The sequence below is a fragment of the Microtus ochrogaster genome, chromosome 22 (genome assembly GCF_000317375.1).
Source record: "Microtus ochrogaster isolate Prairie Vole_2 chromosome 22, MicOch1.0, whole genome shotgun sequence".
NCBI classification, from domain to species: domain Eukaryota; kingdom Metazoa; phylum Chordata; class Mammalia; order Rodentia; family Cricetidae; genus Microtus; species Microtus ochrogaster.
This window is the reverse complement of record NC_022023.1, coordinates 19,451,064-19,477,276: the sequence shown is the minus strand read 5'-3', so window position 1 is coordinate 19,477,276 and position 26,213 is coordinate 19,451,064. Positions and strand designations below refer to the sequence as shown.

Sequence of the window (26,213 nt, the reverse complement as noted above, 5' to 3'; positions counted from 1 at the left end):
TCTACCTATCCTTGTTGGTATGCCCATCTATCTACCTACCCTTGTTGGTATGCCCATCTATCTATATATCCTTGGTGCTGGTCCTCAGGCACTGTCCACATGTCTACATTTTGTCTGAGATGGGGTCTCTCATGACCTTGTGACTCTTCCCCATAGGGTAGGCCAGTGGTTTTCAACCTTCCTAATGCTACGGACTTTAATACAGTTCTTCATGTTGCGGTGACCCCTGATCATAAAATCATTTTTGTTTCTACTTCAGAACTGTAATTTTGACACTGTTATGAATCGTAATATAAATATCCATTATGTAGGATATCTGATATGTGACCCCTGTGAAAGAGTTGTTCAGTCCCAAAGAGGTCACAGTCCACAGGCTGAGACCTGCTGGGCTAGGTGCTAGCCTGATGTTTCCCGCGATCCACCTGTCTCTATTTCCTGAATCACTGTTGTTAGGATTATTGGCATGCACCATGGTACATAGCTTTATACATGAGCTCAGGACATGGGTTCTCATGCTTGTGACGTTGTATATGGGCTCAGGGGATCAGAACATGGGTCCTCATTCTTGTGACGTTGTATATGGGCTCAGGGGATCAGTACATGGGTTCTTGTTCTCGTGAGGCAAGTCCTTTACTGCCCAGGACATCTCCCTAGCCCTGGTGTTTCAGATCATGTCCAGACTCTTTAACATGGTTTAGAGATGCAGTGGCCGCTACAGAAGCTCTACAGATGAGTGTATAACATCCACTTTCTTTTGAGCCAATATGGAGAAACTCTCAAGGGCAGGGCTGTGGTCACCTGTCTTGGTATGGCCTGGGTGCTTGGGAAATGTCATCTTGTGGCATCACTATCTGTGGGATAGTTCTAACACTTTCCAAAAGGAGGACTGCTAACTTATTGGTATTTCATATCCATCTATCTCTCCAGCTACTTGACCACTGAGGGCAGGAGACGTGATAACACATTTGGCTCCACTTCCAGTGGCACACACAAAAGATCGCTGTCATTGTATCTATGGTGGTAGAAGTTTTCAAGCTACCACAATTTCCCAGAAACACCCACGTGTTTTAATATGAAAGATGGATTAATGTTTGTCATCTGGGGCATCTGCACAGCTATATATTTCTATTTCTGATGAAACAGAAATAAGATAAGGAAGCCATTTATATCCCTTCCCCCACCCCATACATCAACACACACTGATCCTGAGACCTGCGACACAGGGAACAGGGATGATGATGGGGATGATTATTACCACAGAAAATGGAGGCAGAAACTCTTGGGGTGTTTCCTTTATCATTTATACAGGAATTAACAGTATTATAAAAGTAATATATCTGTATAGATCGTCAAAAGTTTCAACTTAGAAAATATAAAATCTTATTACTTAAAGCTATCTGGTACCATTTTGATGTTTACCTTCCCAATATTTTTCCATATTTATTCATACTTTATAAACATCTGAATCTATTGGAGAGTAGGCCACCTTTGTCCCTTCCACATGTCACGGGTCCTTTCTAAGTCTAGACACATTCTTCTTTCTAGAACTTAAAAGGGAGGGTTCCCACCAGGATTGCAGACCATCACTGAATTAACTAATTCCCGGCTGCTGGGCATTGGTGTCGATAGAAAAATGCTTTTACAAACCTCACGTTTCCAATGCCAGATCGTTGTGCCCATCCAAGACTACAGACTGCCAGGGAGAGCTTTATGCTCACTCTTAAGGTAACAGCCACAGTTACCTCCCTTTCCGCCCTCAGTTCCCATGTAAAGTTCACTCAAATCATTTTGACCTTGGTTTTGAAAAGCAGATATTCGTGACTTAACAGCATGGAATAAGGAGAGAAATGGGACAGAGGTGGGGTCAGGCCACTTGTTGGAAACTCAAGGTAAACAAATACCCGAAAGGCTGCAAGGTGATGGGTTTGTGGCCTCTTATGGGAGGCGGCTCATAAGAAGGCCCTGGGCAGCCTGAGACAGGTTTGTCTTAATGAAAGTTTCTAGTCAGCTTGACACAAGTTAGAGCCGTCTGGAAAGAGAGAACCTCATTTGCAAACAATGCCTCTACTAGGTTGAGCGGTAGGCAAGTCTGTGGGACAATTTCTTGACTGATGATGGATTTGAGTAGAGACAGCTCACCGTAGCTGGTATCACTCCTACGCATGTGGCCTTGTATTGTGTAGGAATGTAAACCAAGCAGGCCTGCAAACAGTGTTCACCCACGGCCTCTGCTTCGGTTCCTGCCTTCAGGTTAGGCTCAGTGATAGGCTGCGATCCATGTACGCCAAACAAACCCTTCCCTCCCCCAAGTTTGTTTGGGTCATGATGCATAGCGCTTATTCTAGTAATAGAAAGCAAATTAGGACCAAATTGTACCACTAAAAGTTTCCTCCCTTTCGGTGCCACTGTCTTTTCGCCATAGCTAATACAAATTCAGGGTGGCATGAGGACCCAAGTGGGTAATAGGTGAGGCCTGCGAGGTCAGGGATCTAGAATGGTGCTGTCTGAACTTGGAGCAAAATGTTCAGCTTTCAGGTGATGGTTAGTTGAAATCTGTCAACGTGCCAGACCTAGAATCACCTGAGAAAGCAGTCTCAATGCAGGGCTGTCTGGATCAAGCTGGCCTATGGGCATGGCTGTGGGGAACTGTCTTGACTATGTTATTTGAAGTGGGGACAGCCCTTCGGTGTGTCCCTGTCCCATGGAGTTTGGGTCCTTGACAGCACACAGATAGGAAGATGGGAGAGGCAGGTGCACATCAGCACATAGGCGCTCATTCCCTCTCTACTCTCAACTACGGAGGCGGCCAGCTGCTTCAGGTTCCTGCTGCCCCATCTCTGGCAACGACGGACTGTAAGCGGAATACACCCTTTCTCCCCTAAAGTTGCTTGTGTCGGGGTGCCTTGTTATCGCAACAGGAATCAAACGTGGGAGACAGATAAGCAAACATCATAGAAAAAGAAAAGAGGCCGACTCAGGAACGGGGACAATTTCACCAACTCTCACTTACCTGGCTATACACATCCAGTGCATTATGGAGGGGTAAAAAGAGACAATACGTACCCAACAAACGAAGGAGGAGAAAAAGAACTCCCAACGCGTAAGACTTGAGTTCAGGGCTGACTGTCCTACGTAGAAAAGAGACGGAGGGGAGAAAAAAGATTCTTATCACTCCAGTTTAATGAACAGGCCCAGAGCTATTTGTTGCTGTCCATTAGCTCCTACCTTAGAAAATGACTAATCGGTTTTCTTCTCTCTCTCTCTCTTTTTTTTTTTCCCTTGCCCAAAGTCTAAAAATTGACTGCAACTGTGGGGCCAAGATAAGTTTAGAATTTAGTTTTTTTTTCTACCTTAAATAACTTAGGCTTGAAGGGCTGGATGAGGTCTATACTTAGAGCTCTGTCCTTTTGTTCCAGGGAAGAATCACCATAGGTGGGTGGGTAGGGGATGTGCAATGGGGGACACCAGCTCAGCAAGTTTTTGAAAAGCAGCCGGAAACATGAACACCTTTACCATTCTGGGGGCCGTTTGTAAGACCCACCAGGTCTGCATGCATTGGCATCCCGGGTGGGAGAGCTGGGACGCAGGTGTGTGTACGAGTTTTAGTGCCTTATAATCTTGATCGGTTCCCCCTGCTGGCCACTAGGCTCTGCTTTGAACTAACTCAATCATCCTGACCTGGGTTGGCCCATGTATTGTCCCTAAGAACGATCTCACATGCTCTCCAGAGTGTGGCGTTTTTGGAAGGGGATTAACAGTGGAGCCAGTTTAAGAGTGATGACAGATTTTAGACAGGTTATATTATCCACACAGGGGATAATGCCTCTTACGCTTCCGGCTAGGATTTATTCAACGCTTGCCTGCTCTCCTCAAGGCTCAGGACAACTGACCTTGTGGTTACTTTTGCGATCTCAACCACACTTACTTATCTCTAGCACCCCGCCTGTGCTGAGGGAATACAGAAGTGGGCAACAAGCTGGGCAGATGTCTCTGACTTACCACCCAGGGAACCTCTACCTGTGGTTGTGTGGTGAAGAACTCCGGGGGGGGGGGGGAGAGATTGGACAAGATACACATGGGTGGGCTTTGGGTTATGCAGAGTGTCACCTCTTTATCTCTGTCATCACTGTGTCTCCTTGGGGGAGAAAAGGGTGTATGTGACTACACCTCTTGAAAGACTTGGCCAGGCATGGAGCCAGTCATTATGGCTGAATCTTACACCTGCTGGAGCATTTTAGTACGACTGGAGAACTAGAGACCAGAGCCACACAGTGAAATGAGGGTGTGGGAGTAGGTTCTGTAGAAAATAAAGGTTAGGAGCAGAATTACTCATGGAGTATCTGGTATAATAGGTACATATTATTGTCTATTGTCTGGGTGGTGTGAGAGAGAAGAGTATCAGAAGTCAATGCCGGATGTCTTCCTCAGTACCGCTCTTCCTTGTTTTTGAGCCAGGGTCTTTTACTGAACCTAAGTTCCAAGGACTTGTTCATCCTAGCACTGGGGTTCTATCAGGGTCATTGTGTCTGGTGTTTATATGGGTGCTGGGAATATAAACTCAGGTTCTGGTACTTAACGTTACAGACACTTAACTGACCGAGTAATGTTCCCAGGCCTAGAATAATATTCCTAAATGATCCCAAGGTCATTTATCCAGCAACCCATTGACAGTCATCCAGTGATCTGTGACTTAGGTTGAGCCTTGGTGTGCGTGCTTCCGGCTTCTTGTTATAACAGGTCAAAAGTGAGCATACAACCAAAAGAAATTGCATATATGCTATAGACGGACACTTTCTCGTCCCCAAATTCTTCCATTCAAGCCTAACCCCTAAAGTGATAGTGGGACCTTTGAGAGGTGCTTAAATCCTGAGGGTGGGGCCTGCAGGAATAGATTAGTGCCCTTCTGGGGACAAACGTCTAAGAGAGATCTTTACACCACCTTGGGACACAAAGAGAATCTGTCATCTCTGTACCAGAAGTGGCCCTCACCAGTTAACCTAGCCTTGCTCTTCAACATCCTGGTCTCCAGACCGGAGAGAAACAAATTCCTATTGTTTATAAACTACCGTGTCTATATAGTATTTTGTCACAGGAGTCTGCAAAAGACTATGCAACAGTAGCTTTTATAATGTTTGCCAAATTCTAAGATTTCTAGTAAAACCAACAGGTTTTACTATTCTCGGGGAAATGCAACACATCTTTTTAATTATGGAGAGTGTGGTCCAGATGCATGACCTCCACTGAGTCACCACCTCAGGACTCTGGTTGACAAGCCAGACACCAGTTCCAGGTTATGAGAGCTACATCTCTGGGCAGAACTATGGCTCTTTGGAAGACACGCATAACAAAACCCAAGTCCCTCATGTTGTTCCTGCTCCATGGCTACAGATTTGGCGCTTTCATTCGAAGGCTTCACTTGAAAGACACACAAATAAAGGCAGATCTCCTTATCAAGAAAACATGCTGCTGTAATGAGCTAGGGTGTTTATCACTTGCAATGCGATTTCCTTTCAGTTGGCATGTCACCGGGAACAAAGTGAGGAAGGTGCTAAGTAAGACCTTTCTTCATATCCTGTGGAGAGGCTGGTTCCTCTAAGAACCGGGGATCTTAGTTAGGAAAAAATGGAGGGCTCAGGCAGGATGTTAAATATCTGGGAAAGACCAGGGATGCAGGCTTAGCATCATTAACATACCGGCTGTGAGACCCTGAGAATATTGTGTGGTCACTGGTTGGACCAGTTTCTTCATAGGTAAAACAGGAATGTTTGTAAGGGCGCAAATGCAGCAATTTAAAATAAGGGCCCAGAGATGAGACTTAACATCAGCCCAATGACCCTCCGCTTTCCGGCTTCCTTCTCAGCATTCTTTTTAAATATGCTGTGTGTATATGTGTGCATGCATGCGTGCGTTCGTGTGTGTGCGCATGTGCTCACATGCGCACATACAAGTGCATGTTTGTTTGTATAGGGGCCAGAAAACAACTTCAGGAGTAATTCTTATGAATGGCATCCATCTTCTTAGAGACAAGGACTCCCATGTGCAGGAAGTGCATCGGTTAGGCTAGGCTGGCAGGCTAGCAAACCCCAGGGATCCTCCTGTCTTTCCATCTTTCCACTTCCTCACTGTTGGGATTACAAATATGCCTCGCCATGCCTGATATTTTTACAAGGGTTCTGGCAAATGCTTGTGAAGTCAGTGCTTTGCCAAGTGAGCCCCTTCCTTAGTCTCTCTTCCTCCACTGTCCCTGTTGACAACCCCTGGCCAGCATGAGTCCAACAGCTTCCGATCAGGCAAGGACTGGTCAATTATCTGCTGTGGTCAGCCTGCGTGGGGCAGCCTTATTCCTGCCTAGAATTTCGGTGACGGCAAGCTAGACTGTAAACGGGATGGGAGGATGCACAGGATCCCTTCTCAACAGGAATGTGAACTTGTGCCTATAGCTAACAAGGGGGGGTTCATGGAGCTACGTGGTCAGTATAGGTCATTGGGATTATGGGTCAGCTCTTGATCCATCTAAAAAGAACCCAGCATTGCCTGAAAAGCGGCAAGACCTGTTTATCAAGCGGAGGCTTGGAAACAGCTGAAATCTCCATACTGAAAATTTTACCATGAGTGGGAACTCATGGTGAGGGGAAAGGAGCGGAGCGGCCACGACTAAGGGTGGCCAGGGTCCCTCTTCCCATCTCTGGTGCCTGCTGTGTGTGAGTACTGCAATACGGTTTCAGGAGAATTTCTAATGAAAAATAAACTGCTCATAATACAGTCAGCATAAACTCATACGTGAAACCCGATGGGGTTTGTTCATATGCATATTATATATAATCGCCTTCCACGGACGTACAGTTTTAAATTCAATGGCTCATTTCATAAACACTTCTCACAGCCTTAAGATTTTTCATTATTCCTGGAACTGCGATTCCATAATTTAATTCACTGCTTCGATTCAGGTGTTTCTGCCATTATAGTTAACGTTGTAATAAAAATCTGTCTGTATTGGGTTTTTTTTTTTTTTCTTGTAGAGAGGTATTTCCTTGAGATAAATGGCCAGGAATGGGGGGTAGGTTACTGTAAGGGCCTGGATATTTTTATGGCTCTTGACTTAGACTGGCATATTGCATTTCTGAGCAGACTGATAGGCTTTTCAACGCCACTAGCAAAAAGTGATTCGACTTACTTGACCACAGACCTCCAAAGCACTGGGATGAATTTGTCGAACTTCCTAAGTGCAAGGTGCCAATTTGCTATTGTACCCTTAATGCCTCTGCAAATTCCTAAGACATTGCTAACGACCATCTGGGTCGCGCATGGGCTTCCTATAAATCTACTTTCAGGAGAGTTGCCAGCAAAACCAGAGAATGTGTCAGGGAGGGCTCAGGCAATGGGAGAGCTGGGTAAAGCAGTTGGTATCGTGGTGCAAGAAAATCCAAGTAGCTCCAAGCTCCCCATTTCCATCCCCAGGCCTTGGCCTTTGAACTGCCTTGCCTATGTTTCTAACGAGGTGAGCCTTTCTGTGGGATATGTTCGTTCTTCTAGCTCAGATGGACACTAGGGTACGGCTCAGTGTTCTTCTGGGTACCTTGTTTAAATCCAGATAGCAATAGCATCGCAACTGATGAAATTTTCTCAGAATATTGCTAGCTCTTCATCTGCCTCCAGGCAGGCTTCCCAGACCCAGGGGGCTACAGAGTCCTGGCTGTCTCACTGCAACCACTTATGAGTATAAGGGCAGCCACCATCTGCACATGGTGGGCCGCTTGGCATGGTCAACCTCTCGTGTCTCCAGAGTGGTCTGCACACATTGACCTGGAAGGGTCCAGATTATGGCAGAAAGCAGGCAGATCAGGGCTGCAATCTCTATAACAGACTCAGACACAGACATGGGGGGCTATGTTGTGTCCAAGGCATATGGCTAATTGACAGAAGGACAAGGTTAAGACATTAAGGATTTGGTCAGTCTAATGCCATTTTCAAATCTGTGTGTGTGTGGGGGGGGGAGGATGTCCATGTGGGTATGTGTATGCATGTATGTGTGTATGTATGTATGTATGTATGTATGTATGTATGTATGTCAGAGGACAAGCTTGAATGTTGTTCCTTGGGAGATTTTCATCTCACTGGCCTAACAGTTCCCTGAGCAGGCTAGACTAACTGTCCTGCAAGCTTCCAGGGATCCGCCAGTTTTTACCTCCTACCTCTCTATCATGTGATAACAAGCACGCTCTACTACATCTAGGTTTCATAGGGGTTCTAGGGAATGAACTCAGGCCCATGCTTGTGAAGCAGGTGCCACTTCCAACTGAGCCATCTCCCCAGCCCACGATCTTCACTTTACTTCACCAACAAGGCCTGCTGAAAACATCAGTGTGCAATGCTTTTCGAATTCGCCTTCAAATGCCTTCCTTCTGAATCTGAGGAGGTGAGCCTCTAACTCTCAGGTTATCCCTGGGAGGCCATGAAAGTGGCCTTCTACTGCTGTCCTGTTGGGCTATGACGTCCCGGCTGATGGATGGCTCCTAATTGATTCCTCTTAGCCTAGAGCGGCTGTGTTCCCGGCTGCAGCACCCATCTTGCCTTGCTTTCAGGACTCGCATGGCTCTGACCTGCCGGAGCCCTGCAGGTGTGTGCCAGGTGAAAGGGCATAGACCAATCAGGCCGACTCCCAAGTCCTCGGGACTCACTGGGCAGCTTACCTGATGAGGATGATGACGGAGGGCGTTTGGGCCATGGCCCCGATCAGGCTGCACACACACATCACACAGAGGAAGGTGAGGAAGGCCTCTTGGCACCCAGGACTGGGGCATTTTCCTGGCACCACAGTGGCATTCTCGGGGAGGACGGTGGTGAGGCATGCACAGCCTGTGAGGTTCTGGAAGGGAAGGTTCAGCCGTTTTAAACGGGGGGCATCTCTGGTTTCCACACCCAAGGCCAATCCGTCAGCTAAGCTTGTCACAGCCTAGAATGTTATATACATTCTATGGCATTCCATTAATTGGGCCTGAATAAGCGAGGTAGCTTTTTAAGGAATCTGCAAAAAACACATGCAAATAAAGTAATATTTATGGGGAGGAGAGCTGGTTTCCCTGTCTCCTGTGTATTTCATTCCCATTCTGAAGAAACCTCCAATAAGCTGTGTTGTAGATAAATGTGTCCCCCCCCAATACAATTAGAGAGGAAACTGTGCTTCTACAATATGATAAAACATTGCCAAATTAACATCGTAATTACTTGCCAATTTGTCTTCCCTTTATGCAGTTATAATTACACCGAAGTGTATTAAAAGAAGTAAATCAGGTAACCCACATATTGCTGCCGGTTCAGTGCCTGGCATGGCACTCGGAACAAAGGATGCATGCCGTCATTCATGGAGCCATTGTGCCTGCGAGACCCTGGTGGGAGGAAGCTGATGGAACACTTGCACAGTGGCTGAGGAAGCCGAGGACGCTAAGGGATCCCAGGCAGCTGACAGTAGCTCCCGGGAAGCGGAGCAGGAGTCTGATGGGATACATTTATTAATATAGGATCAGAGAGGAGAAAGGAAAGCGACCAGGTTCCATTTGATCTTCTGAGGGGCTCTGGATCAGCAAGCAGCCCCTGTTCGCAAGTAAGGTTTGCTCTCACACTCCAGGAATTCGCTCCAGGAATTTCTGATCGCAGAGGGAGGAGCAGGGGCTGGAGGAGGCTGTTCAGAGTGCCAAGCCAATTAAGGTTTGATAATAATAGTGCAGAGGCCTTTAATGAATACAAAGCGAAAACAATCATCAATGATTCACGGCTTTCTGAGCGCATGCCCAGCAGGTAAACACTTCTGAGGGGTCAGGCAAACTAAGCCTATGATTCTCTTCTTCTGCCCTGCTCCCTTCTCCTTTTCCCGCTCCCCCTTTCCTTTGCCACAGGATATATTACAGATATGGGGTACTTGTCCAATATGAGATAGCATCAGGGGTGTCCCAAACCCACCAAGTTTACCCCCGCTATGGCTGCCCTGCATGGCTGTGTGGGGCAGGCATCTGTAAAAATGGTACTGTTATATACCTGGGTGTTTACGGCAATTACCAGGTGCTGAGGTCTGACATCCCCTACTTCTTGCCTTATACCTGGAGACTTTACCTGGCTTTCCCACATCTAACATAAACACCACACCCCTTTTCTAGCTCCTCTACAGCTGAGCAGCTCCCCTTCTCCCCTCCTGGACGCCCTGAACTCTGATCTGAACCTGCCCTACAGAGGAGATGGGAACTGTCAGTCAGGAGTGTCCCGGGACAAGACTGTGTTCGATGCACTTTCCTGAGCATTTCCTTGCACAGTGCTGCCGGGTACTAGATGAGACCTAGAAAACCGTTTCAGAAGGCACAGGTCGCACCGCTTAGCCCCTACCATTTCCAGGAGCAGGACTCCCCCCACCCAGCTGAAGCTCATCATGCCATCCCATCCTCTACAGAGAGAAGAGTGTGTGACGTCACCACCGAGGTCCCAGGCAAACCTCTCCAGCCGCTGATACCTCTCCACTCTCATCTCGTTCTAACCGGCTTCTCTCTCCGCTCCTATGAATCAGATGTCATCAAGTTCCCCTGTGGCATCCTTTCTCCTCTCAGAGAAGCTCTGTTTGTTTCCTGACTCCCAGGCCTCCATTCCTTGGGTTCCCTTTTGCATTTTTAGGCTATGCTTTGTCTATCTTTCTTGGCAGTCTCCCCGCTTTCCCATGCTAACATGCAGGAACAACTCAGGGCTATATTTTCCTATTGGTTCGTGATTTCCCTCAACTTCATCTCTAGTCCATATCCCCCTTGGATATGTGATATGTCCTTTCCTGACACACGTTATCAAGCTGAGCATATGTTGCCTACTTGACACACTTGCCCTTGGAAGGCTGGGAGCTTCTCACAGAGGTCCATCTCTAGCATGGCTTAGAGCTGGGCAGGAAAACACAGTATGATGTGGAAGCCAGGAGCCACAGGAGACCAGAATACCCTATAACATGCCTCTTTGGTACAAGGATTATTTTGAGCTGGCCATGTGAAGACGTTTACAGGAGAAGATGGGACAACACAGAAGCCACCAGTTTCTGAAGAGAAATTTGCAGTCAGTGGTTTCTTCATATCTAATAATATTGAGTTCCAGGATACCATACACATACTAGACTCTAGAGATGGCTGAATCCCAGATAGAAGATGGTATAAATCCTATACGCCTCCTTCTGTATGCATAAACCATATCTAGATGACTTTATATCTCATACAATGCAGCACTATGGACACACTCATTATACTGTATTGCTTAGGGAATATGATATAGCAGATTCTGTGTAAGTTTGGTACAGATACAATTCCCCCCCTGATGATCTGCAGTTCACTGAAGCCACAGAAATGAAAGTTATGTGTACAAGGTCCTATTGCTTAAAGGAAATACTGTGTTTATACTTAATGAGACATGAAGTCTTGCTTCGTTGCTCAGACTGGTTTCAGATTTCTGAGCTCAAACGACCCTCTGGGTCTTAGTCTTCTGAGTAGCCAGGCTACAGGCACACACCACTGCCCCAGCTCAGAAATCTCTGTCTGTAGGGGAGTCTCCTTTCTGTACTAGGAAGAGGAGGCGATGGAGAAAGTGCTAACTAGATCCATAGAACAAACCCTGTGCTGAGCATATTTTCCCTGGTCCCTTCCTGATCACCAGCCTTCCCATGCCCTTCCCTGGCCACTTCCCCATCGCCAGCCTTCCCATGCCCTTCCCTGGCCACCTCCCAAATGCCAGCCTTCCCATCCCCTTCTTTTTTGAAGTCTGGATTCAAAGCTGCCTGTGTGTGAGTCACTCACTTCCCTGGGTACCTCCCGTGTAACTGAAGGCATGTGGTGTGAATATCCTCCCTTTCTGTTCTTGCTAATATGCCTCTTGTTAGAAGCATCCATCCCAGCTAGGAACCACAAAGGGCAGAGGGAGCAATAACTTCCCTTCCCCTGTGAATTAAGAAGAGGCCACTACCCTCAGAAGGTAATTGGTTAGAAGTAGGGCTGGACACAAGTGTCCCTGGTACCCTGCTGACCAACAGCGCTTCCATGCTGCCCCTTGTGACCCGACTCCTCAGGTCTCTCTCCAGGTCCTCCTTTCTGGTCCTGCATCAGAGCAAGCTCAGGGATGTGGCTTATGGATACAGCTTCTCGGGTTTCGCAATCAGCTCTAAATCTCCACGGAGACAGTAGTCCATTTCTCTACCATCTCACTTTTTCCACCCTCCATCTCTCCTACTCAAACAGTTCCGGTTTCTCTATTCATCCCTCCTTCTTCCAGACACTGTATGGCCTGTTTTCCTGATCAGTTCCTGATGAGACTTCCTAGTCCCCAATTCCTTGGCTTTACCATCTCCTAGTAACAATGGTCAGCTCCCTAGGAACCACCTAACCTCACATCAAACTCTCTTCCTCCCGACTCTAAAGCTAACGAAAGGAGGCCACTGTAGTTTTGTTACCTAATTTACTCTCATTTGTACTAGACGGGTTGGCTCACAAACCCCCCAAAAATGTTTTTAATGCGTACGTAAGTCCTGATACCTTTCATATCTCTAAAGGATCTAAACCCTGACCCAGGTCCAGTTACTCTCATCTCTCTCTTTGATCGATGTAGTGGCTTGGCTAGGAAAACATCTGTGATTGAAGGCCTCAGACTCATGGGGACTTAGAAAAACCAAGGATAAATGAGGACAGTTCCTCTTGGGTTGTCTGACTGAATGCCACATGAACTGAATGCTGGCTTGTATGGTTTCTCAAGAAACACGCAGAAATATGTTAGAGCACCACAACTCAGCGACCAAGCCAGAACCCCATGAATTAAGACACGTGACCTTTGTTGGGCTTATCAATCATTTGTCTTGGTATCTGTGTCTGTCTTTAGTTCGGAACTAGACTTAAGCTATAACCCACTGTATTACATTTGCCAAAGAGATAGCTCAGTTGGTAAGTACTTGGTGCTCAAACATGACGACCTAGATTATATATATGTGTGTGTGTGTAAATGTGTATAAGTGTTTTTCCCTCCATGTATGTATGTATATCATGTGTGCACAGTGCCCATGGAGGCCAGAGCTGGAGTTATAGGTGGATGTGAACCATTGTATGGATGCCAGGAACTGAACTTCAGTCTTCTCCAAGAGCAACAAGTGCTCCTAACCTCTGAGTCATCTCTCCAACTCCAAGGACCTGGGTTTGTTTTTCAGCACCAATGTCTGAAGCTAGTGGCACAAGTTTGTAATCCCATCACTGTGGTGACAGTCCAGGTGGGTCCCTGGGGCCTTTGGGCTAGCCAGCAGGCTGAATTGGCAAATTCTAGGTCCTAGTGGGAGATCTCTAAGTGTCTCTAAGGCAGTAAAATGAATGAGACATGATTGCGGAGCTCCGTGTAGGTGTAGACAAGCTAACTACCTGTCCAGCTGACATTCCATGAGCAAAAAAAGACAGCAGTACTGTCAGATGCTATGCGGTTTGTCTCAAAGGCAAGGTGGAACAGAGACAGGCAGGGTACAGAGATAAGGTGGGGTGGGGACCAAGCAGATCTAACCCAGGACAAATGTGAAAATGTGTGTCCTCTCTAAATTTGTGCCATTAAACCTAACTACTTAGGAGGGTATGAAGCTACTGGAGGGGGGATGGAGTCATGAGGGTACAACCCACATGAATGGTTTTTTTTCTTTTAATAAATGAGACCACGGAGAGCTATTCTATCTTTCAATTACATGAAGATACAGTGACAAGATACCACTTGAGAACTAGGAAGTAGCCTTCACTAGGCAGAGAATCTGCCAGCGTCTTGATCTCGGACTTGCTAGCTTCCAGAACCATAAGAAATCGGTTACTATGGTTTATAAGTCAGCTTGTCTGCGGCACTTCCCCACAGCACTCTGAATAGAATGAGGGAAGGAGGGAGGGAGCTGCAGGCTGCACACAGAAAGGGATGCTGGAGACCAGGATAGGACCAGTGAGGATGCAAAGCTGGAAATGGATGGAATCCTTCCAAAGGATCTACACAAGAACTGATTAGGTCTGATTCATGGGAAAATGGTTCAGAAGGAGGAGAGGTTAGAAGCCTGGGTCATCAGAGCAAGAACGTAGGGGGTGTGTTTTTCTGTTTGATGAACGAATTGGATTTGAGGAGGAAACGCCCGGTGGTCTCATGGCATGGGACATCTTTGTAGCTTTTCTGGCAGTGAATCTAAAGTAGAGTGCTGGAACGTCCTCAGAGGGCAAGCTCACTTGTGTTTAGGTGGCAGAAGAGAAGTCTGGAGCTAAAAGACCTAGGAGTGCAGGTGTTCAGGGCTGTTAGCGTCTTCACTAAGACTCAAATGCGGCAGAAGGAACTGCAGGTGGGGACATGTTTGGCCTCACTTTCCCCAGGGTGCATACAGGGTGTAGATGATTTCTAACAGTATTAGTAGAAGCACCCCCAAACCTGAGAAGCTCTGAGCAGTGGGAAGCCTGGGTAGACAGAGAGGTGGAGTATGAAAATGGTTCACTTTAGTTTAATAAAGGAGGCTAGATGCTCATTCCCCCCTCCAGTGGACGATGCAAATTAAAGATGCTTCTGGAACATTCTGTGGACTGAATGACAGGTGTCTAGACCTTCCTCTGGCAGATCCTGTGATGGTGAAGTACTAAGAAATTGTACTATTTTCCCCATTTATTCATGATTCCCAACTTGACTAGGAACCACTTTCTCCCTCTCCCTGTCTCCCTCCTCCATCCCTTCCCCTCCCTGTGTCTTTCCTTCAAGTACCCCAGGCGGACCCCAAACTCACTATGTAGTTTTTTCTTCCCAAGTGCTGAATTACATGTGTAAGCTCCTTTGTCTAATGAGGGTTGGGTTTATCACCCCTATTCCAAGGCAATATCTTTGCACTGTATGTTTTTTTTTTTCTGGGAAGGAATGTAGTCCCTATTGTCCCCAGAGAGTTGAATTCTCTGTCTGCTGTCACAGTATGAGGTATCAGTATCTAGCTTTCCTGTCATTAAAATACCCTGTCATCCTTCATGTGGACAATTAGGGCCCCTGTGCTCACATAAAGGGCCCAAGAAGCTTGTTGAACAAGATGACAGAAGGGAGCTGGCTTGCAAATCGCACAAGGACTTGTCTAGCAGATAGGCTTGCCCAGGCCCAAGGTGACAGATGAATGACATAAACCAACTGTGGTTTGCAAGAGTTGATGGCTATCTAAATATTTAACTATTTGTGGTTTAATGGGCTCTATTGGGTCAACATAATAGAAGACTGTAAAGCTATTTTTTAAAAAGTACTTTCTTTGGTCTGATGGAAAGAGGCCCAACATAAAACCTCAACTAAAAATCTAAAACACAGGAACAAAAAGGATCTTCTAGGCACATTGAAAATCTGTAAGAATATATGAAGATATGCAATACAGAATACCCAAATCCAAAATGTTTTGAGCACTGACATGACTCCCTGAATTTATGTCATTCACTTGGCTTCATGGGAGTGGCTGCAACCAAAATACAGTACGTTCAGCATCTCCAAGGATCTCTTAGCTCCCTGTGGTTCGTTCTCTCTCTCTCTCTCTCTCTCTCTCTCTCTCTCTCTCCTCTCTCTCTCTGTCACATAACTGTGTATGTGAGTGCATATGTCCATGCAGAAGTCCAGGTTTCTTACACCATCCCTTTCGGCAATTAACACCTTGAGTCAGAGTGTCTCACTGAAGCTCAACCTTGCTGCTTTTGCTAGCCTGGCAGGTCAATGAACAGTGGGTTGAGCTGTCACTGCCTGCCGTGGCACTAAGGTTACAGGCATGCGCCATGCTTGGCTGTTTTGATTTGAGCTCAAATTCAGGTGTACATAGCAGTCAGGGCTCTTATTCATTGTACCACCTCCCCAACCCATGAAGCACCCCTCTTGATCATATTTTATTAATATCTCATGACACACGTGCAAAGACTATAAAAATCTATAAGAACCCTAAGCCCTAAACTACCATAAAGGGATTTCAGGTAAGGGGCACTCAGCGGCATGCCTGCACCTACGGTGGGTACGGTCTGTTGGCAGGCTGAGAAGGAAATGAAGAAGAGAGGACGGAGGAGGAGGAGGCAAGGATTCTTATTGGTTTGCCTTTGTCCGTGATGGTTTTAAAACTTACAAATGCTGTGTCTATTTTAAAAATTAAAAACTCAACACCAGTAAAAAAAATAAATAAAAGAAGAAATCAATGAACGAGCAGTTGCCCATATCTGCAGGCTGCATCCTTTGGATCCCACATACGGCCACTGATTTCAAAGGAGAAATGCTTCTAACACATGCAAGAAGGCAGGGACAGAGAATCACAATGACAATAAAAGCTGGAGACCATCAGTGCAAAAAAAAAAAAAAAAAAAAAAAAAACCATTGATTCCCCGGGTCTTGGATGTGTTTTTCTACTGACGAGGGAAAAGGCAAGCGCGCTATTTTGACAGCTCATCCTACAAGAACAAGACACTCGTCAGCGTGCTTTACAAATCGTGGCAAATGAAGTTGCTGCCGTTTTGTGCGGCCCATCATTCAAGTACTGATAGGTCAATTCTGAATGGGCCGGGAGAAATGGGTTCCCAGGGTGACGGATTACGTCCGCGAGGGCATGGTGTGGGCGGGATGATGTCACTGGTGAGAAAGCCTTGCAGGGAAACTTGAGAGGTACTTGGCTACCGTCGGAAGCATTAAGATGTCAGGAAGTTGTGACTGTTCCCTAATTTGTGGGCCAGGAGGGATTTTCCAGCCTGAATGTCAATGTAAGCCAGGCTTCCTCCTGATTCTGCCTGGGAAACCTTCATTTTTTAAATATTAATTATTACTATTTTAAGTAATAATGAGGTGGTACAGTGTTAACTACAAAAAAAGGAGTAATAAACAGCAGGGGTTGTGTGAAGAGCTTCAGTGAGTTGTGAAGGAATCTAGGCCTAGGAGGACGCTGTCATTCTCAGAGAAATGTCTCTGTCTACTCGGGGCTATGCCCCAGTCCTTTGCCTCTTCATTAATAGGATGCCAGGGACAAAACCTGGTATTTCCATGTATGGAACTCGTTCCTCATTATGAAGAACACTAGTGACCCCCCTCCCCCCACCAGCTCCTAGCAGAGATATCTGGAAAAAAATAACCATGAGAAGAAAGATACTCTGCCCCCCCCCCCTTTCCTTGGCAGATCACCGATGGAAAGATAATGGTCAGGAGGAAAGATGCCAAGGAGAGGGGAAGACCTGGTCTACCTGCACCCTCCCTTGTAGGACCAGGGCTGGGGCCTGTCCCAACAGAGCTGACTTACCTCCTGCTGGAGGGCAGCCACAGGGCTGCTTTTTGGGGAGTAGGCAGTTCTACTGTGGATCTGCCACCACACGTGGGACATAAGAGTACAGCACTGAAAAGGGGGGGGGGGGATGTGACCGTAGGTTCAAGTGAACCCCGGACCCTGTGTCTCTCCTTCCTGTGTTCTGTCTCTAGATGTCAAACCCTGCCATGCCGGTTCAAACATCTAAACACATTTATTATTACCACTTAGAAATATTATTATTATGTAGTAGCCAGCCCTTGTGCAACTTAGGCAAGCACCTTCTTACTGGCTCACACTCCTAGTGTGGATATCCCTAGGACACTTGTGCAGGGATGTCCCTCAAGGCTGGGCCACCAGGCAAATGCCTGCTCACCCTCAGGACAAAGTCCTGCCCTGGGACAAAGCCCCCCCCTCTTTCTAGCCAGTCTCCCACAGAGCTAATTTCTACCCTAGGGCCATAACAGCATAGTAGCCTTTAAGTGGGCTACCTAACCACTTCCTTATATTTAAATGTATTTCTATTTAACTTCCTTTTAATACTGGACCTTAAAAATAAAACTTTTCCTTATTAGAAAAGCAATGCGTGATCATTTGGGACAATTCCAAAATATACAGAAAATCCACAATTCCAAAATACACAGAAAATCCGAAAGAAATGAACAAAACCTATTTTCTTACTTCCCCATCGAAGTAGTCATCAACGGATACAAGCAACTACTTATAGATTCATCCAGCTTTTCCTTTGTGTTTATATTTGCACATGCATGTGCATGTATAGGTCAACATTGACAGTCTTCCTCAATTGCTCTCAATTTATTTATGGTTTGGAGACAGGGTCTCTGTGAACGTAATCACCAATTTGGCTCCTCAGGGATCCGTCTGTCTCTGCCCCCAGTTGGCTAGCCCTGGAACTGTAGGCACACATTGCCATGTTCTGCTGCGTCCATGAATCTGAGATATCAAATTCTTTTTCTCATGCTTGCATGACTCAGCTACCTCCCTACTGCCCCAATCTTTTATTTAAAATCATTTCTTTAGTGAGATTATAATATAATTACATTATTTTCCCCCTCCCTTTCTTCCTTCTGAGCCCTCACATAAACACCTCTTTCAAATTTATGGCCTCTTTTCTCATTAATTGTTGTTACATATACATTTGAGATAAAATTCTATTTATTTACATATATATTTATTAAAATGTTAATATTTTGATCACGTTTCTTCCCCAACTCCTACCGGAAGCTCCCTGACCGCCTACCCACCCAACTTCATGTTCTTTTTCTCTCTTTCTTTCAAACAAAACCCCCTACAAAAACAACAAAATGAAAATCAGAACAAATAATCAAAAAGCAATAAGACAAAAAATTCTACATATATTTTTTCTTTTTCTTTACTGGAAGATTTTTCTTTCATAGTCTATTGTTCTCTGATGTATTCTTTTCACTTAACTCAACTATAAAGCTGGACTGAATATTGTTCTTTGTTACTTTCTTGTACAAGCTTCTAGAAAACACCATAGTGCATTGTACAGGAAATACAGGCCCTGAACCTGATTCATCTCTGCATCTGTAACACCTAGCACAGGGCCCGAGATGTGGCAGGTGTAACCTCTGGTAAAACTCTAGCGGGGCTTTATTTGAGCGTCCCCAAGGTCCTTATCACGTATCATTACCGGGACGAGCACAGATTGTTAAATCAGTGTTGGGGAGCTGGACTATGCTATGGGAGAGATGTTCACAAACTCAAGCCTTTGGATCAGACAAGAAAATTGACACAGAAGAAAGAGTGGCTGAGGCAAGAGGGTGGCTCTTGGTGAGGATGATGTCTACACAGGGAACAGGGAAGGACGAGCCAGGTCTTAGCTGCAGCTAACTCCCCGCTGCCTTTCATGGCTGCAGAACACCCGTTGGCTACCTTCCAGCCTTCCAACAGAGGCCCAAATCTAGATCCACATACAAAGCCTCCGAGCTAAACGCTTAGTTTAATCTTGCCTAGCCCACCAGAAATGGGTCCTTAGGGTGTGAGAGCCTAATTAGCATGCACCAGCTGCATGGGCTGCACACGCTGACAGGGCATTTCCGACACTCCATCTGGCACGTGCGGAAGAGAGCGTAACAGCTCAAGGCTGGAGAACCCAGCACACACCTCACCTCTTCTAGGGTTGCAGTGTCCCCTGGGACATGCGGCCATGTCTCACGACATCTGTGGTGGCCAGATAAACTTGAAAGGCTGGTGGATGAAGTCAAGAATGTGGCTAAGCATCCTTGATGTGGTTGGTATACAGGACAGCTCCTAGGGAGAAAGAATTGTCTGCCTCAAAGTATCAGCAAGGCCAAGGTGGAGAAACTGTCTATTACCAAAGTGGCTTCCAACCCTGGTGGCAAATTAAGAACACTTGAGAGGCTTAAAAAAAATTCACATGCCAAAAATAAGTAAGGAAGACTCTCTGAGTAGAGCTCAGACTCTCTGTTGTAAAAGTCCCCAGGGATTCTAAGATGTGGCTGGATTGAGGCCTGCAAGGTGGAATTACAAGATCCCAGCATGCTCCTTGGTGGAATCCTTCTCCTTGCTTAGGACCTATTCACTCAGTAGATATTTTGTGACCTGGATGGGGGTAGATCAGCCACCTGTCATTTACACCCTACAAACTGCTGTGTTTGGCTTGTATTGACTTTTAGCCTATTGGTGGCTAATAAAAGCTGTTTTCCCGCTCCAGTCAATTATTCAGGCCGACCGGCAGGCAAAACTTCCGGCATGCAAACATGCTTTCTGCTGAATAATTACTTCTGAAAGCGAAAGGTCTGCAAACAATCTATGCAATATATTCATACCAAAGGAGGCTGATAAAATTAACTCTGTCTTTCTGCCGTCCCTCCTCACCACAGGCAATGACAAGGTTTAGAAATGGAACAGCAAATGCAGGCTAGAAAGTTCCACTGCTATCGCTTGAGAGATGAAAGAAGAAAATCAAAAACAAACAAACAAACAAAAAACCCAACTAAGACCATAAAGAAAGTAAAGTTAGGAACAGTTGATGCTGACTGGGTTTCATTAGCATCTCAATGATCTGATTGGTTGACTTGTTTGCATCTAATGCAGGCCTGGGGTAGACTCTCCATGGGTCCTGATAATATAAATATTGTAAGGACAAAAGTGCACCTTGAAATTAGGACCATCCTGTCTACCTGCTTGCCAGCTACTGCCCGAGAGCGCTATCCACTGGAGTCACTTGTTGGAGGTTGCATGGGAACACCAAGTGACATCTGTGAAGTCTGAGTCTTTGTCCAGAGTTCTGACACTGTGGGGGTCAAAGGTCTACAACACAGTGCCATCCCTGAAGCCTGGTGAGAGACTGTGATGCTGAAGTCAAAGAGCCATTGGCACCGTTGCCCTTTAAATCTTGGCAGGTGAGAACAGGTGTGGTGGACACACACATTGTCTGGAAGTAGTGTTGAGGTAGGAGACAGTGTTGTAGGATCAGGGAAAGTACAAAGAGAGACTGAGCCCTGGACCAACACACACAGAGGGGACTAGCCTATATAACATGAATGACATGGCAAAGGTCCAGGGGCAAAGAAGAGCCTGTCTGTCAGGAGAGCGTCACTTAACAAGTGGCTGCTTAGGAGGCAGGAAGAGAAAGGAGTATGAGGCTGGAGAGGCAGCCAGGGCAGACGTGAAGGCTAAATGTATTGAATGTGAGCAGCGAGCACAAAGATGCTGTTTCGTTTAGGAAAAAGGTCAGCGTCCTGAGAATGAGTGGCTGAGTACAGAGAAAGATTCTGGGCTTGGCTTGGAGGGTCCCAGAATCCCCACCACATGCTACTGTATGATTCTGGTGAGCTAACACATGTTTGGATCAAACAGCCATACATAGTACCACGTACAGACAGAGATACAGACAGGCCAGAAGAAACCAGGGAACGAAGATTGGAGAGGCAAGAGGGGCCCTCCACGTGGGGAAGAGTAGTCCTGAGTGACTGGAGATCAGAAGAACAGGAAGCTAAAATGAGAGAAGAGGAGAGAAGGTGGAACACCAGGAACATAAGCCCTCGCTTGGCATTTCTTCTGAATACTGCCTCAGAGATTTTTTTGCTCATTTTTGGATGTCGTCCCAAGAATCCTCTTGACTGGAGGCCACCTTGTCACAAGATGCGAGTGGAGCAGGGGAAACCCAGCGCCTGGCCTGAGCCAGGCTCTCAGCCTGCAGTTCCTGCAAGCTCACCAGTGGCTTGTTTTTAAGGTTCAGCGACTACAATGACCCCATTCAGGGTGAACAGACTCTGTCTCTGAAGCCAGGGCCACCCAGAGGCCTGCTTCAGTGGGCAAGAAGGAGAACCCCATGGCCACTCCAGCAGGCAAGGTGAGGGTCGGAGTCACAGAGTAGAGAGCAGGTGTCTGGGTAACGCGTGTCACGTCCCTAGATTAGCCTGAGCCTGCTGTCCTGGAATCACCCCTCCCAGCTATTCAGCTTCAGTGACCACAAGTGAACACGTGGCTTGAACAGGCCGCTACTCAACAAACCTCTTCAGGTTTGCGTCAGTGTGCCCCCCTCTCCCAGAATAAAGGCCTGCTGGGTCTCAGGACAAGGCTACCGAGAGTCACTCAAAAGGGTTCATCACAGGACAATGGCTGAAGCCGCCAACAGATTCTGGATATTAAAATGTCAATGAAGTTGCTCTTAGGAGAAATAATAACGTGTGCTTTTATTTGAACCGCTCTCCAGGTCCCAACCCCCTTTTAATATTTCCTTCTACTCACATAAAGAAATTGCTTTATCATCTAGTTTATAAAACTGGGTCTTCCCCGCCCCCAATCTGCAGTGATTTATTTTCTTTATAGGAAATATGTTAATGACTGGCCAGGAATCTAAATCTTAAAAGCATGCAAAAATGAAATCTTTGAAAATGAAAACAAATGATTCTTTTTTTTCCCACCCTTTCAGGAAACTGCTGCTCTTTAAGATGCAGGAGGCAAGGCAGGGCGGAAAGAAATGACTTGAATTAGTTCCCTGAAAGCAGCCCCCCTGGCAAGTGTCTCTCCCTTCCCATCTGCACATTGTCTGAGAAATTATCGAGTATTTCTGGAGCAACGGTGTCCCTAGTTCAAGAGAGCCAAAGATCAAAGTCAGACAGACGCTTCTAGCAGCTTGCTACAGCAAAAGAAACAAACACACTCGGGAAGAAACAGGCGTCTGGAGACTCAAAGGCAAAAGCTCCAAAGGGAGAAAGAGGGGATCATTTCAGAGTAGCAGGCATTGAGGGATGAATAGGAGTTGTCCAACAGGAGCGAGAGAAGACTGAATGGCCATCTAGAGCAGTGGTTCTCAACCTTCCCAATGCTGCGACTCTTGAATACAGTTCCTCATGCTGTGGTGACCCCAACCACAAAATGATTTTGGTTGCTGCTTCACAACTGTAATTCAGATACTGTTATGAATTGTAAATATTTATGTTTTCCAGCGGTCTTAGGTGACCCCTGTGAAGGCGCCTTTTGCCCGCCCCCCCCCCTCCCCAGAGGGGTCATGACCCACAGACTGAGAACCACTGATCTAGAGGGCAAAGAGGCAGCTGGAGATGCATGTGAACCGGGCTCAGTGCTCCACAGGGCAGCATGGGGAAGGAGCATCTGAAGTGTCCCAGGAATCCTTCTGGCGGTAGCGTGAGGATATAGGAGGGGGCAGCCCTGGAAGGCTAGCGAGGTGACCACGGCCCAGGTCCAGACGAGAAGACAGATAGCCCAGACAGCCCACACTGGAGCAAGGCAGCATGGAGCATATGACAGACAGGTGGAAGGGGGCACCTGGGAGGCGGGAGCAACAGGACGACATGGCAGGTCACTTGGCACCAGGCATTCACACAGAGAATGTGGGACGATGGCGGGCTGGCGGCCAAATGAAAAATGTGTGTTAATGAGGAAGAAAAGGAAAGGCATGGTGGGAAGAGAGGGACTGGGAAGAAAAAGAGGCATGGACGGGGCCGAGCTCCTGTCAGCCAGGGTTTCCCCATCTTCCCCATTAATTAATTAATTCTGTGGTGGGCAGCTCATTACTGCACACAGCTTTATCCCCTGCTACCATTTGCGAGTACCTCGTGCCCTTCTTTCCAGCTTCATGTACATAGTTACCTTTGAGTTTTACTTTTGGTTGCTCTGGGGAGTATTTTAGAAGCCCATTTGACTTAGCAAAGGCCCGAGGAATTGCCTTGTCCTGTTATTCTCCCGATGGAGGATTCTTTGTTAGACCGGGGGAAAGAAACAGCCAAAGACTCTCGAACTGTGGGCAGCTGGTGCTGCCTGGGTCCTACCCTCTCTCTCCCCCCCAGAGCCCGAGGTTTCAATTACCGTGCTATTGCAGCCGGCGAAGCAGGCTGACAGGTAGGTGATGCCGTCGGCCCCACACACTGGGGTGAAGGAATCGGTCTGGCATTCACAGTTCTTGTTGCACGGAGAGTAGGGGTCAAGGGCCGAGCCACGCGCTGAGCTGGAAGAGTTGAAGGGGACTCGTTAGCAGCTGGGGTGGACAAGGACTGTGGAGGGCATTCTGCTCTGATGGGCTTTGTGGTACCCTTGCTCAGCATACTGTCCTGGTCTTCTTGTCTTTTCCCTTTTCATTCTTCCTGTCTTAACCCTGGCTGACCTGCAAGCGCCTGTCCAGGGCCACTGCCAAGAGCCCATGCTGCTGTACCTCTTTAGGTCTTCCATCAAAGTGAGGAGGGAAGTTGTTTGTTTGTTTGTTTGTTTTGTAGTTTGTAACCTTGTGCCCTATGGACTGATGGCGGCTGGGGCTTAGCTTAGGGTTGTCCACTCAAGGACACTATTCTGGATGGCCGCCCTACCCCACAATTCCTTCTGCACTGCTGGAGGCCCCCATGCCCGTCTGTTTCTCCCTCTCTTGCGTATAGGACGCCCAGCCTGGCTCCAACAGCTACCTTCCTACAGGTTCACTGTACCAAGAAATACAACGGGAGCTAGGGTGTTTTATACTCGCCTATGCATTACAAAGACGAGATACCAAGAGTATATAAACTAGAGAGACCAAAAGGGAAATCGAGGCTGGACCAGCTGAATCGTCTGCCTGGATGTATATAGTGTTTGAGTGTGCAGAATGAGCGAGAGCTGGGTAGTGTAATCACAGGCTTTGAGCTTTTTATTTGTTTGTTGTTTATTGGGCGCCGTGTCATTATACCATGACCCAGTGCGTGCAATTCTAATCACTGCAGTTACTGCTTGTACCGTGGCCGTCCACAGTGAGGGTTGCTGTTCAGAGTGAACTGCCAGCCGGAGGAGACTCTCTGTGTGTGAAGAACTGGGAGGGGGGGGGTTGCCTGACGTGCACCCAGGTCTGGAAGAAGCTGCCTCTTCCTGCTCTTCCTACTTTACTCTCAAAGGGTGGCAGCTGAGACCCAGCTCTCCCCAGGATCCTTATTGCAGCTCAGGGGCCTGCCTGGAGGAGGAGCCTGACTATGAAACTTGAAGGGTAGCCACGGTGCAGCTTGTCTGGGCTAGACCCCACAGCCTGACTGTAACCTGCAGGGTAGCCACAGTGCGTTAGGTCTGGGCTAGACTCCACAGTTCAGGGTGGTCTCAGAGTCCCATAAGGAAAGGAGCCACTGGGCATAGAGATAATATAACTCCATCATCTATTTGAAGAGCAATCACTATGGGGACTCAGGTCCACAGTCCTGGGATAACAGCCAGGGTGTAAAGGAAAGAGACACCATAGCAACCGGCTGGCCCCTGACCCCCACCCCCTGCCTTCCCTCCTTGGTTTTTTTTTTTCTGTCCCTTTCTTCCCCCACCACTTAAACATGCTCACCAAGGGCCAGACTTCGTGAAGACTATGTGAGTGGGATGGCAGCTTCTAACTCGCGTAAGAATTATTGAAATTGATTCTGTCTTTTATTTTCAACTGAATTTCGAAATAAGGCTTATTGTTATTTTCTATCTTTGCATCATTCCCGAAGTCAAATGTCAGAAAGAGTGAGTGGACTGGAGAATGAGCGCCTGCCCTGCTCTTGGGGCTGCTTTGCCATGGTGGAGAAAAGGTTAGCTCTCAGAGGACAGGCTGAGTCTTCCAACGACAAGAAGAAATTAAGGTCTCCTGGGCTTTTCCTCTCAGCATCACTAGCAACCAAGCTAGCTCTATTTGCCTGCGTCAGAGAGTCCTGATGTCCCTGGGCAGGGTTAAGCTAGTTTTGTAAACCACAGTAACAGTGAAGGTATCCCTGGTGTCCCTGGTGTCCCTGGTATCCCTGGTGCCCATGGGCAGGCTCAAGCTAAGAGTTTAGATACTTACTTGTTTCCATAGGGAACAGTGACCCCAGCGACAGGGCCTGTGTCACAGCCCAGGAAGAGGAAGGAGACGTAGCAGGCCGTGGACACTAGGTTGACCAGCATGGCCATCCGAATGGCCCCCAGAGCAGACAGGCTCAGCTTCTTCACCAAGAGACCACCCAGGAAGATGCCCAGGCAGGCACAGGGGATTGCCGTCATCCCTAAGAAGCAGAACAATGCGGTGTGAGTAGCAGATGAGGGGCTAGAAGGTGGCAAGGGCCCTGTGACTTCATGTGACCCCAGTGTCTTCATGATGGGCCTTATTTCTGTCCTCAGAGAACTCCCAGAAAACAAAGGGAGATAGATTCGGTAGAGTTAGTCATTGTGAGCCAAAACACACACTGCTGGCACACCATGCCTAGTGTCATCCAAAAGGATGTACGTGGGGCCAACGTACATGGTACATGAGTTGAATCCGGAAAGCTAGGGACCTAGATGTGAAATCCAGGAGACTTTGGGGAGCAATGGTATGGTCTTTGTATTAGTTATATCTATATCTATAGATTGATCTATCTATTGATTGATCTACCTATCTACCTATCTACCTATCTACCTATCTACCTATCTACCTACCTACCTACCTACCTACCTACCT

The 26,213-nt window shown here is 47.0% G+C and overlaps 1 protein-coding gene across 2 annotated transcripts in view; it reads right to left on the bottom strand.

Annotated features, from left to right (window-relative positions):
* Slco3a1 (solute carrier organic anion transporter family member 3A1) overlaps positions 1-26,213 on the bottom strand; it is a 282,659-nt gene that overhangs the window by 19,731 nt on the left and 236,715 nt on the right. For both annotated transcript variants that reach the window (XM_013350234.2, XM_026784286.1), the window contains exons 6-9: positions 25,581-25,779; positions 23,627-23,765; positions 8,691-8,866; positions 3,064-3,128 (exon numbers count right to left, since the gene is read on the bottom strand). In XM_013350234.2, coding sequence (XP_013205688.2) covers positions 3,064-3,128; positions 8,691-8,866; positions 23,627-23,765; positions 25,581-25,779 — 579 coding nt within the window. The remainder of the gene's footprint in view (positions 1-3,063; positions 3,129-8,690; positions 8,867-23,626; positions 23,766-25,580; positions 25,780-26,213) is intronic.